The sequence below is a fragment of the Papio anubis genome, chromosome 3 (genome assembly GCF_008728515.1).
Source record: "Papio anubis isolate 15944 chromosome 3, Panubis1.0, whole genome shotgun sequence".
Classification (NCBI taxonomy): domain Eukaryota; kingdom Metazoa; phylum Chordata; class Mammalia; order Primates; family Cercopithecidae; genus Papio; species Papio anubis.
This window is the reverse complement of record NC_044978.1, coordinates 114,544,571-114,557,258: the sequence shown is the minus strand read 5'-3', so window position 1 is coordinate 114,557,258 and position 12,688 is coordinate 114,544,571. Positions and strand designations below refer to the sequence as shown.

General features: G+C 43.6%; 1 protein-coding gene and 2 non-coding genes across 16 annotated transcripts in view; 1 reads left to right on the top strand and 2 right to left on the bottom strand.

Moving 5' to 3' along the window:
• RUFY3 (RUN and FYVE domain containing 3) overlaps positions 1-7,550 on the bottom strand; it is a 103,219-nt gene extending 95,669 nt beyond the window's left edge. For all 14 annotated transcript variants that reach the window (XR_002522086.2, XR_002522087.2, XR_002522085.2 and 11 more), the window contains exon 1: positions 6,961-7,550. Coding sequence is in view for 9 of the 14 variants with exons in the window: in XM_021938552.2 (XP_021794244.2) it covers positions 6,961-7,309 (349 nt within the window). In the remaining 5 variants the exon portion in view is untranslated. The remainder of the gene's footprint in view (positions 1-6,960) is intronic.
• Positions 7,551-9,107: 1,557 nt separating this feature from the next.
• On the top strand, positions 9,108-9,213 carry LOC116274271. The gene has a single exon (XR_004182906.1). It is a non-coding gene; the product is annotated as a U6 spliceosomal RNA (small nuclear RNA).
• A 1,160-nt stretch (positions 9,214-10,373) lies between these two features.
• On the bottom strand, positions 10,374-10,477 carry LOC116274286. Its single transcript, XR_004182919.1, has one exon. It is a non-coding gene; the product is annotated as a U6 spliceosomal RNA (small nuclear RNA).
• Positions 10,478-12,688: the final 2,211 nt, after the last annotated feature.

The window sequence follows — 12,688 nt, the reverse complement described above, 5'->3', positions numbered from 1 at the left end:
TGTGAAGTTTCTAGCTCTGCACGGCACACAAAAATATCCCACAAATGGTGGCCACTAGTATTAGTATTATCTTACAGTCACATCCTTTATTGGTAATTGTTTGGGTTTCAGAACTACAAAAAAAAAATTGTTATATAATGAAGAGCCTTTTAGGACCCTCTAGTGTCCAGAATGAAACTAAGATGAGAAGAAAAAAGAAAACTCTGTCTACAAAGAATGAGTCTACGACTGTCAGAAGGGGAGCAACTAAAGAAAGACTCAAATATTACATCTAATATTCTGAAACTGTTGCTCTGTCAATAAAAAGGGTGATTTGACTTTTTGATAATGCCAGGCCAGAAGAACAGGTGCAACAAAAAGGTGGCGGCAGAAGAGAAGGGGAGAATTGGCTGGGAAGAAAAACTGTGAGAGTTCAGGCAGCCCTGCTCACAAAGGCAGAACCAGGAAGGCATGCAGAGTTTAGTCATGAGGAAGGAAATGGGGGCATGACCCAGCTACCTGTCCCTCAGTAGCTCAGGAGGTCTGAGGTCATGTCAGCTGTGTGTGGAAGGAGCCAGTTGCATCAAAACACTGAACACGTAAACTCCAGATCTCTGGCAGTTACACATCCTTGGAAAGATGCTACATTTCTGAGGTTTGTGTGTGGGTGGGTGCTTTTTATCTACTATTTGACAAAAGGCACTTAATGGATCAGAAAATGGTTCTTCACTTTCTTAACACAGTTTGAAAAGAGCAGAGGGCTAACAGATTTATGAATCACAGAAAGGTAAATGGGGACACTGATCTACATTGAAAATACCGAAAATCTGTGTTTTAAAAAGTCACACATCACTCTGCTGTTTCCAAAACTACTAGTATGAAGGTAACCATGCCCAATCTTTTGGGGTTCTGAAAGTTTGACCATTTCCCTCATATGTTCCAGCGTGGGCAGATGCCTCTATGTTTACAAAACACAATAAAGTGCTTCTGCCTTTTCAAAGTTTAAAGAAGCATACAGCAGGTGAACTGGTTAACATGTATTTGAGGCCAGGCATGGTGGTTCATGTCTGTAATCATGGCACTTTGGAAGGCCAAGGCAGGAAGATCGCCTGAGCCCAGGAGTCCAAGACCAGCCTGGGCAACACAGTGAGACCTCGTTTCTTTTTTTAAAAAATTGTTTATTTTCACTTTGGCTCTTCTTTGACATACTTTTTTTTTTTTTTTCTTTTTTTTGAGACGGAGTCTCGCTCTGTGGCCCAGGCTAGAGTGCAGTGGAGGATCTTGGCTCACTGTAGCCTCTGCCTCCCAGGTTCAAGTGGTTCTCCTGCCTCAGCTTCCCCAGTAGCTGGGATTATGGGCGTGCACTACCACACCTGGCTAATTTTTTTGTATTTTTAGTAGAGATGGGGTTTCACCATGTTGGCCAGGCTGGTCTTGAACTCCTGACCTTAAGTTATCCACCTGTCTCGGCCTCCCAAAGTGCTGGGATTACAGGCGTGTAATCTCTTTACATAAATTCTTTTTTTTTAATAAATAAAACAAAACAAAAAACATGTGTTCAACTCCTGACCTGGTATATTGTCTTCTTTTTTATTTTTTTTTGAGACGGAGTTTCGCTCTTGTTGCCCAGGCTGGAGTGCAATGGTGCGAACTCGGCTCACCGCAACCTCCGCCTCCCAGGTTCAGGTGATTCTCCTGCCTCAACCTCCTGAGTAGCTGGGATCACAGGTGTGCGGCAACACACCTGCCTGGTTTTGTATTTTTAGTAGAGACGGGGTTTCTCCATGTTGGTCAGGCTGATCTCGAACTCCCGACCTCAGGTGATCCGCCCGCCTTGGCCTCCCAAAGTGATGGGATTACAGGCGTGAGCCACCGTGCCCGGCCTTTACTGTTTTCTAGAGTACTATTAAAAATGGCCACAGAGGATAAACTAAAAAAATATATATTTTACACAAACACATATACAGTCTACATATACATATATCCATGCATGCAATATATATATAATATATACAGATTTGTATACTTGTGTGTGTATATATGTTAATGAAAGTGCAAGCATAAATTTTCTCCCCTTAAATACTAATGCCTGGGTTTATATGTATATTTCGAACCTCCTTCCCCACACAATAGATTTTTCAAGTGCATCTGTCAGAGACAAAGGCTTCTAGGTACCTCATTCTCTTCACTATCCAGGGCTCAATCATGGCACTCACTGTTAAGTATACTCAACTTTGAAGTGGGTAGTCATAGTAACGCTGCCAGTCCTTTTCAAGATTCTTTTTCTTCTATTCCTCTTCTAGCCTTCCTCCTATCTCAAACCAGCACTTAAAAATACAGAAAGGTGCTACTTGGTGAGTGGGACACTTTTTTGGACACTGCCTTAACTGGGAGAGAAAAGACAAGGGCAAGGATGTGGGCTATTTGCATAGCATTGCCTTGAACAGTGTTTGCCGTAGTTGTGGGGGTTGGAAGGAGAAAAGAATAACTAAATAGAAGCTGGTAACTGTGCAAACAGCAGGGTGCCTCTTCCATCCAACACTAAAGAGAAGCCATCTTTTGTCTATCCTGTCCGTTCACAAGATGATCTCTAATGGCAGGACGGAAAAGGAAAGCATTAAAAGTATTACACGATGGCATGCAAGCAGATCCTCCTGACGTATTGTAGCTGCTGAGAAACTGGCATGGAAGGTCATACATACACGAAGAGGATAAAGCCACCATGACATATAAAAACATACATGTCTGTAAATGCCTGAAAAAGTTCTGGATGAAAACTCCCCAAACTCAAAAGTGGGCATCCTCCAGTAAGGAACTGGGGGGAGGGTGCTGGAGGGCCACAAAGAGGAAAGTTCACTTTGTAACTGTACTTTTGTACCATGAAACATTTAAACAATGAGAACAGATTCATGTACTACTTGTACTTTTTATAAAATCAAATTTTAAAAGGCATGGTAGAGAGTTTTTTGAGATTTAAAGTTAGAAGTATAAAAACCTAGCAGATTACCAGCACTCAAAGGCTCAGAAAGAGACATAATCCCCAACGGGGCACATCAGAAGTCTCCTTTCACACTGCATTGAAGCCTACTGATTTCATGGATATTATATCCTGCAAGATTTTGCAACAAAACAATTCATGTGACAAACCCTGAAAAGTTTAGGCTACCTTCTATTTACAAACTTTTTTTTGAAACAGAGTCTTACTCTATTACCATGACTGGAATAGAGGTGTGATCATAGCTTATTACATCCTCAACTTCCCAAGCTCATGCCATCCTCCCACCTCAGACTCCTCAGTAATTGGCACCAGAGGCATGTGGCACCATGCCCAGCTATTTTTAATTAAAAACATTTTTTTTTTTTTGTAGAGACAGAGTCTGCTTATGTTGTACAGGCTGGTCTCCAACTCCTGGGCTCAAGTGATACTCCCGCCTAGGCCTCCCAAAGTGCTGGGATTGCAGGCGTGAGCCACTGTTCAAGTCGCACACATTTTTGCTATTCTTCAGCACTGTTATTTAAAAACAGAACTTCTGAACTCATATGTAAAATTTAATTTTTAAAACCTCTAAGTACACTCAATATTTCTAAAATAAAAAGATAATACTATCTTAATACACAGTCTTTCAAAGCTATTATATTTCATATACTTTTGGCAAACACATTACTGAGAGTTAAAAATTGGGTTGCTAAAGAGGCAGACCCCAGTTATCGTAATATTCACTAGGCACTGAGGTTGAGTCCATGTACCATTCTCGTAATTAAGAAGTCTTTTAAAAACTGTTTGGGGCCAGGTGTGGTGGCTTACACCTGTAATCCCATCACTTGTGAGGCCGAGGAAGGTGGATCACTTGAGTCTAGGAGTTTGACAGCAGCCTGGCCAACATGGTCTCTACTAAAATACAAAAAAAAAATAGCTGGGGTGGTGGTATGCACCTGTAATCCCAACTACTTGGGAGGCTGAGGCAGGAGAATCTCTTGAACCTGGGAGGAAGAGGTGGCAGTCAGCCCAGATTGCACCACTGCACTCTAGCCACTCTAGCCTGAGCACAGAGTGAGACTGTCTCAAAAACACAAAATAAAAAACAAAAACTGTTTGGTCTCTAGTTTTCATGTATTTTATTTTTATTTTTTTAAAAACAGGGTTTCGTTCTGTTGCTCAGGCAGGAATGCAATGGTGCAATCATAGCTTACTGCAGCCCTGAACTTCTGGACTCAAGTGATCCTCCGCCTTAATCTCCCAAAGGGCTGGGAATACAGGTGTGAGCCACCAGCACCTTGCCTGGTCTCCAATTTCTTAAATGAGTAGTCAAGAGAATCAAAGTTCTGGTATCCAGTTACATTATAGAAAGCAATATTACATGGACTTTGCAGGGTAACAAGGAACTTTTTATTCATATCTAGAGTGTTCCTTTCTGTAAGTATGCTTATGGTCTGAAGTACATATAAAAATAACAGGTAAAAACAAAAACTCAGTCCAAAGCAAAAACTATTTTGAATCAATTTTATATTTAAATAAAACATGTAACAGTGATTTTTTTTTTCGCTAATATGAGATGTTGTCAGTGACTAATCTTTAAAAGCAGAGGAAGTAGGACACGTACACATTCCCAGTAACTTTTCTGAACACATACACATCAACAAACTATTTCAAAAATAAAGACCATGAGGAAATATTAGAACTTACGTGCTATCAAAAAACACCATACTGGCTGGGCATGGTGGCTCACCCCTGTAATCCCAGCACTTTGGGAGGCCGAAGCGAGTGGATCATTTGAGGTCAGGAGTTCGAAAACGGCCTGGCCAACACGGTGAAACCTCGTCTCTACTAAAAATACAAAAATTAGCTGGGCATCGCTGTGGGTGCCTGTAATCCCAGCTACTCAGGAGGCTGAGGCAGAAGAATCGCCTAAATCCGGGAGGAGGAGGTTGCAGTGAGCCGAGGTCAGGCCACTGCACTTCTCCTGGGCCACAGAGCAAGACTCCATCTCAAAAACAAAAAAACAAACACCATACATTCGCTAGTATCATAAGGTGGAGACTGAGATCATGCTCATGAAACTTTAGCTTTAAGTCCTCTGGTCCCGATCTTGATCATGCTTAAGCAACAGTATTAACTGATAATAGTAACAAAATATTGTTATTTTCTACAATAATTAAGAACATAAAGATAACCCTTAACAATGAGGGAGTCCAATCAACTGAAATTCAGGTAATTCCCACAACTGATACTGCTCAATAGTTGAAAAGTTCTTCTACATCAAACTTTGTACCATAACTGTTACAGAGAAATGACAGTCTTCTTTCTATAGTAGCATGCTTAAAATGTAGATTACACAGAAAGAGAACATTTTTAGTACAACCAAAAAAAGAGGCGGTGCTTAAAGTACAAAGTAGAAGGATTCCTCAGAAAACAAAAGCAAAGCCTCCTTGAGAAGATCCTTATCTTTGCCTCCCCTGTATAGGAAGACTCACTTCTGCCATGAGCTGACAATCCATCTGCACATTAGTGTAAACCACTCCAACATACGAACGATGGCTACACTAAGACAGTCAATGGTCAGCGTCTGCCCACTGACTTATTACGCAGTAATAAGGAGACGTGAACACTGGACAACCTCCAGCTGAATCCCATGGACCCTTACTGTTAACCTGTCATCCACCATCACAGTTTTGGATCTCTTGTTAAATTAAAAAGCATGGGTTTAGCAGAAAAGGAATCTGGGTCAACTGCATTCCTTCTCTTAAGCTGTTACTTGGGATAAATCGAGCTTCCTCATCTGAAAAAGTGGCTTTCAATTTGGCTCACACAAACGTATTAACCATGATTATCACAGCACATGCACATAGGAAATAATAAGTGTTTCATTTTCCTAGGGGACCGATTGGGGCAGAAAAGGTGAGTCAAGGTTTCTTGGCAGTGCAGAGCAGCTAAAAGATTTGTACTTGTGCTTTAAAAAGATAGGGTGTAGGGTGGGAGAGAAGGATCCTTCCCTCATCACTTCAGGCAAGTTTCTCTCTCCCTTTTCAGAACTCATACAGCAAAGTATTTGGCATTTACAGCATGTCTTGTATCGTCAGCCACATTTTCATACTGCAAGAGCTTGTATTTTAAAATTAGATTTAACACTCCTCTAAGAGTCCTTATATTCATTGACTACTCTAGGGACTACTCATTTGCCAGTAGCAGTAAACAGTTTACTAATAAAAAAAATACAGCAAGGAGTGTGGGTCAGCTGTATTCAGAGCGCTCGCCATGTGCCAGGGGCTTTAAAAGTGGAGGCCTCTTCCCGATCACCGAAATAACCCTGGGAGGTATCCTTCCAAAGCCACACATTCCCTTCCTGTCTTCTCGTGCACCGCTCCGATTCCTCTTTCCACTCCGGGGGACGGATCTGTCATATTTACCGGCACAGAAGGAACGCTCGTAAAAAATTAGTTACTAGTATTACTAAGGCCGCACTGGCGGCGGCGGCACAGCAACCACACCTACTCAGCTGCCGCGGAGCCGGGAGCCCGAAGAAGGAGGGGCAGAGGGACCACCGGGTCTCCGGGCGCCGCCCCCTCCTCGACTCCTTCGGGGAAGGTTCCCAGCCCGGGACCCGGGGCAGGGCCAGCGCCAGGGCCAGGGCGCCCCGGGTGGAGAGGGGCAGGCGGGCCGCTTCTTGCCCCCGCCCAAGCACGTGGGAGGCCAGCAAAGACCAGCGCCCAGCCGGAGAGGGGAGAGAGACCAGGCCAGGCAGGAGTCGCGGCCTGGGGAGACGCGGAGGTAGAATCCGGCGGCCGAATCGCGGTCGTCCCGCTGCCTCCTCACCGGGCGCCTCAGGACAACAGCTTCCCGAGGGCCGCCCCTAGAGCCCCTGCCTCCCGGCCGCCCGGCTCGGGTCACCCTGCCGGAGGCGGAGCTCCGCGGAGGCCGGGACGGCCCTCCCCAGCCGAATGCCCCCTTCCCCGCGGGCGTCCCCATGCCCCTCCGCCACTCACGGTGCTTGCCGCTGCCGCCGCCGCCGCTCGGGTAGCTCAGCAGCAGGAAGGGCAGCGGGGAGCCGGGGGACGGCGGGGTCCTCCAGGAGCGCTGCTGCTGCGGCGGCGGGCGCACTCCGAAGCCGGCGCCTCCATCGCCGGGGTAGAGCAGGAAGAAGGGGGCGGCCACCGGCGAATCGGGCTCCGACTGCCCGGCGGGGGAGGCCGGCGGCGGCCCCACCTCGCCCTCTCGGTCCGTGCCCCCGGCGGGAGCGCGGCGCAGCTCCTCGGGCCGCCACTCCCCGCCCCTCGCCGGCTCCTCGCTGCAACTTTCGGCACCTGCGGTGGGCGGCGGCGGGGTCTCAGCCATGCTCACTCCTTCCTTCGCCGCCGCCTCCGATTCGCGCCCGGGCCTGGGCAGGGGAGCAGAGGGTCAGGGCGAGAAGCCGCCGCCCCGTCCCGTCCGCGCCACCGCCACCGCCACCTTTCTCCTCAGCCACGGGCTGGCGCCTGGGCTCCGCTCGGCCCACAGCCCGCCCCGCCAGGGTCCGAGCCAGCTGGAGGGACCGCCCCGCCCGACGGCTTGGCCTCGCTACCGGCCGCCTACTCCAGCCCCTCCCGTCCCGGCCCCCAGCCTGTGACTCGGCTCCCCTAGGGGGCAGCGTCCTCCTCCTCCCACTCCTCACCTTCCGCTTCCCTCCGGCGGGGCTGACTCCCTCCCGACCCTCCGGCCCTAGGCTTCGTCCTTACCCGCCCCCGCTCGGCCCTCTGAGGCGGTCAGGTGTGTCTGGTGGTTGAAAGGTGGAAGACCTGGCGAAATACCTGGCGGCGTTTTGTCGTGTAACCGCCAACTTTTATCGGTAACACGAAGGCACAAAGATCTGGGTTGAAGAAGAGGCGAAAGCTAATTTTTAAAAAGCACCTCCGTGCCCCCGGGTATTAAACTGTACCATTTGCCTTTCACACACTGGAACTTCAACCGTTGATTCACTGTTTTGATTAATGAGCTCTTTATGTGAGAAACCAAAGGTGGGTGTCTTCCTTTCACCACCTCTTTTGTTCCCGTCTTGTGCGCTGTACTGAAATCCTGTATTTGCTTTGACTTTAACTCCCTGGTTTTCTAGTGCCGCGGGTGCGCATGAGTGCATTTTAAATCAAACAGCTTAGAATTTATACGACAAATGTCAATTACAGGTCGACAGTTCTCTCTTTCACAGTGCCCGTGTCTCGCTAGTAATTAGCCACCGTTGCTTAGAGTATTCGAATCAATGATTACTGATCCAGTAATTCCCTTAAGTAAACATTTCTTTCGGCAATAAAGACAATTTCCAGTTACTCTCATGGTTCTTTATCCTGAATTCCTAGCTGATTAGCCTTGTGTTTAATGCTGGCATAGAAGCCATGTTGACTCATAATTCAAAATCACTGTTGTGTAACATTTTGCCCACCTGCTTTTTCCTCTTCTCTGTTCAGCCTTTCCTTGTGTAGAGGTAGAGGAAGTTGTACTTCTTTGAAAGGAAAATTAAACATTTTTATTGCTGTTGTGATTCTCTGTAAATCACTCTTGAAATTACTACTCTCAATTACCATGAGACTTGCAATACTACTTTTCGCTGAGTCTTTTCCAAGCTTTTAAAAAGGAAACGTTTACAGGATAACTTCAACAGTCTTAGAAAATGTCTTAGCTTTTTGGTTTCTGGCATTTCCCTGACCTGTTGATCCCAGTCCTACTACCTACTTGAATAAGTTATTTGTCCAGCTCTGTAAAATGATTATATTATTCATAGATACTGTGAGGGCTAAATAAGAAATAGAAATAAAGCCTTTAAAATACAACTTAACATTGGGGTAAATAATAATTGTTAAGGCCGGGCGCGGTGTAATTCCAGCACTTTGGGAGGCCGAGGCGGGTGGATCACGAGGTCAGCAGTTCGAGACCAGCCAGCCCAACATGGTGAAACCCGTCTTTACTTAAAATTTAAAAAATTAGCTGGGCGTCGTGGCGGGCGCCTGTAATCCCAGCTACTTGGGAGGCTGAGGCAGGAGAATCGCTTGAAACCGGAAGGAGGAGGTAGCAGTGAGCCCAGATTGTGCCACTGCACTCTGGGCAATAAGAGAAAAACTTCATCTCAAAAATAAATAAGTAATAATAATTATTAGTAGTAGTAGTACTCACTTCAGCAGCACATAAACTAAAATTGGAACGATACAGAAAAGATTAACATTTCCCTGCACGAGGATGACCCGCGAATTTGTGAAGCGTTCCATATTAAAAAATAATTATTACTAGGGATATTTTATCATTTTGGCAAAATAGCATTTAAGCTACAATAATAAAACATACTGAGTTGGGGGAAAAAGCCTTTTCGTTATATCTTTAGCATTTTTAAGGTGGTTTGGGCCTTAACTCTTGGTGCAGGTGAGAATCTCAATAGGAAGACATATTTGTCTTTTAGGAATTGCTAACTGTATGATACCTTCATAAGAAAAACTGAAAGCATTTGACCCGGCAGTCCCATTAACGGTATATACCCAAAGGGCTATAAATCATTCTACTATGAAGACACATGCACACGTATGTTTATTGCAGCACTATTTACAATAGCAAAGACTTGGAACCAACCCAAATGCCCATCAATGATAGACTGGATAAAGAAAATGTGGCACATATACACCTTGGAATTATGCAGCCATAAAAAAGAGTGAGTTTGTGTCCTTTGCAGGTACATGGATGGCTGGAAGCCATGATTCTCAGCAAACTAACACAGGAACAGAAAAAGCAAACACCACTTGTTCTCACTCTTAAGTGGGAGTTGAACAATGAGAACACATGGACACAGGTAGGGGAACATCACACACCGGGGCCTGTTGGGGGGTGGGGGTAAGGGGAGGGGAAGCATTACAAGAAATACCTAATGTAGCTGATGGGTTAATGAGTGCAGCAAACCACCATGGAACATGTATACCTATGTGACAAACCTGCACGTTCTGCACATGTATCCCAGAACTTAAAGTATAATTTTAAAAAAAAGAAAAACTGAAAGATTGGATGTATTATATGGTTTTAACATTCACCCTTAACTGGATCCTTTATCTTGTTTTTACATGCAGAAATTCCAAAATAACATTATATTCTCATCAGGTTCCTTCACAGAGATGTTTTGCAATGTTTTGGTAAAGAATTTGACAAGAATCTACACTTAACCACTGCAGGTAGAAGAAATGAGAGCAGAGTCCTCACAGATCATTCTTGAGAAAGGCCAATAATCAACCAAGGAAGTCACCAAGTTAAAATATGAAATATTATCTAGTCTGAATTGCCAGCTTTCTCCTTTCTTATTAGTCAAGATACCTACAGGTACAGAAACAATGACATGCTGTTAATCATTCAGTGCATTGGATTTTTGTGCCTCTATTTTTAAAAAGTTTTTTGTAAAAATATAGAACACTTTTCGAATTTGTGTATCATCCTAGTATAGGAACCATGTTAATATCTGTATCATTCCAATTTTAGTATATGTGCTGCTGAAGAGATTACTGTGCCTCTATTTTTAAAAAGAGTTCTATTTATGTTTTATGTAATTAATTAAATGGCAGTAAAATTAATACAGAAAATCAACTGAAATATGAGTTCTTAAAATTGATAGACAAGGCTATTTATGAACTTTTTCTTTAAAGGTGGATGGTACTCCAAGTTCCTAGTTTCTTAATGCTTTTAGCTTTTGAATCAATAATATAATCACAGTTCTGCATTAGCTTTAGTGACATAAAGGGCTGATTCAGCTGCTATACACATTTAAGGAAGCCAAGATTATAAAAACAAGCCTAAACATGTTGCTCCTTCTTGAGAATGCACAGAGCATCTTCCTATACTGTTTTAAAGTGACAACATCCAAGCACTATAATTAAGAATCAAGCTCTATTTTCTTGTGAAATAAAGCAGGAGGTGCTTTTCAACTTTATCTGCATTTTATTTTTAGTTATCCATGTTTGGTTTTTAAAAAATCCCTTGGTGGGCTGTGCGCGGTGGCTCACGCCTGTAAGACTGAGGCAGGAGAATCGCTTGAACCTGGGGAGGCAGAAGTTGCAGTGAGCTGAGATCGCGCCGCTACACTCCAGCTCGGGTGACAGTGCGAGACCCCATCTCAAAAAAGAAAAAAAAAATCCTTTGGTGATTTAAGGATACTTAAAAATAAATTTAAAAACTTTTTAAAGATCAATGTTATGGACAAGAATATATTTTTAGTACAGTATAAGCTTCTTAAGAGCTGTGAATCAGGCCAGGTGTGGTGGCTCGCACCTATAATCCCGGCACTTTGGGAGGCTAAGGTGGACAGATCACTTGAGGCCAGGAATTCAAAATTAGCCTGGTCAACATGGTGAAACCCCATCTCCACTAAAAATACAACAATTAGCCGAGTATGTTGGCACGCACCTGTAGTCCCAGCTACTCAGGAGGTTGAGGCAGGAAAATTGCTTGAACCCAGCGGGTGGAGGTTGCAGTGAGCTGAAATCGCACCACTGCACTCCAGCCTGGGCAACAGAGCAAGAAACCATCTCAAAGAAAAAGGAAAAAAAAAAAAAAAAAAAGGAAGATAACACTTGAGAAGTGTTGATATTCTTTTTCAGTATAGTATATAGATTTATTGTAATTTTAAAATAATGGTTTTCTTGAGCTGTTTATTTTACGTTGTATGGCACTTGGGAAATGTCATATTTGAAAACAGTCAATTTAAGCCTTTGTGTTAAACTTATTTTAATAAATGTAGAAATGTATTGATACTAATTAATATAATGCCTTATTGTGAAAGTTCTGAGTCCATTGTTCTTCTGAATTACTAAATTTTGATGACTGTAACTTAATTACTTATTTTTTCAAAACATTCATTATAAAAACACCTAGTTACAACACTGTAGTGTGGGAATAAAATAATGAAAATTTAAAATATATGTATTTAAGGCTAGGTGCGGTGGCTCACACCTGTAATCCCAGCACTTTGGGAGGCTGAGGTGGATCACCTGAGGTCAGAAGTTCGAGACCAGCCTGGGTACATGGTGCAACTCCATCTCTACTAAAAATACAAAAAAATTAGTCTGTTATGGTGGCGGGTGCCTGTAATCCCAGCTACTCAGGAGGCTGAGGCAGGAGAATCACTTGAACCCAGGAGGCGGAGGTTGCAGTGAACTGAGATTGTGCCACTGCACTCCAGCCTAGGCAACAGAGCAAGACTCCATCTCAAAAAAAAAAAAAATATATATATATATATACACACACACACACACACACACACCTAGTCAATTTATATCTCCTCTCTATATTTATTATAGATACTCTTAAGAAGTAAAAACAATATATTTATCTACCTCGCGTGGGATGAAGAAAAAAATAAATAATATATTTAGGTCAATCCATGATAGTTTTCTTTGGGTGCAGACATATGGATACATTTTTCCATTTTTCTACTTTTCTGTATTTGTAAGTAGTCTGTAATGGATGTGTTGCTTTTAAATAGAAAATAAAACACACTGAGGGGTTATTTTGATTCATAGTTTCATAATTATATATTTTTTATGAAGACCTAACAGCAAAGTTGTATTCCTTGTATATACTGTGGAGAAATAGAGTTCAAGAGGAGCTGATCATATTTGTGTCTTTTTTGAGTGTTTATTATTATTATTTTAGAGATGGAGGGTTTCACTCTGTTGTCCAGGCTGCAGTTATACTCCTGGCTTCAAGCAATCCTCCCAC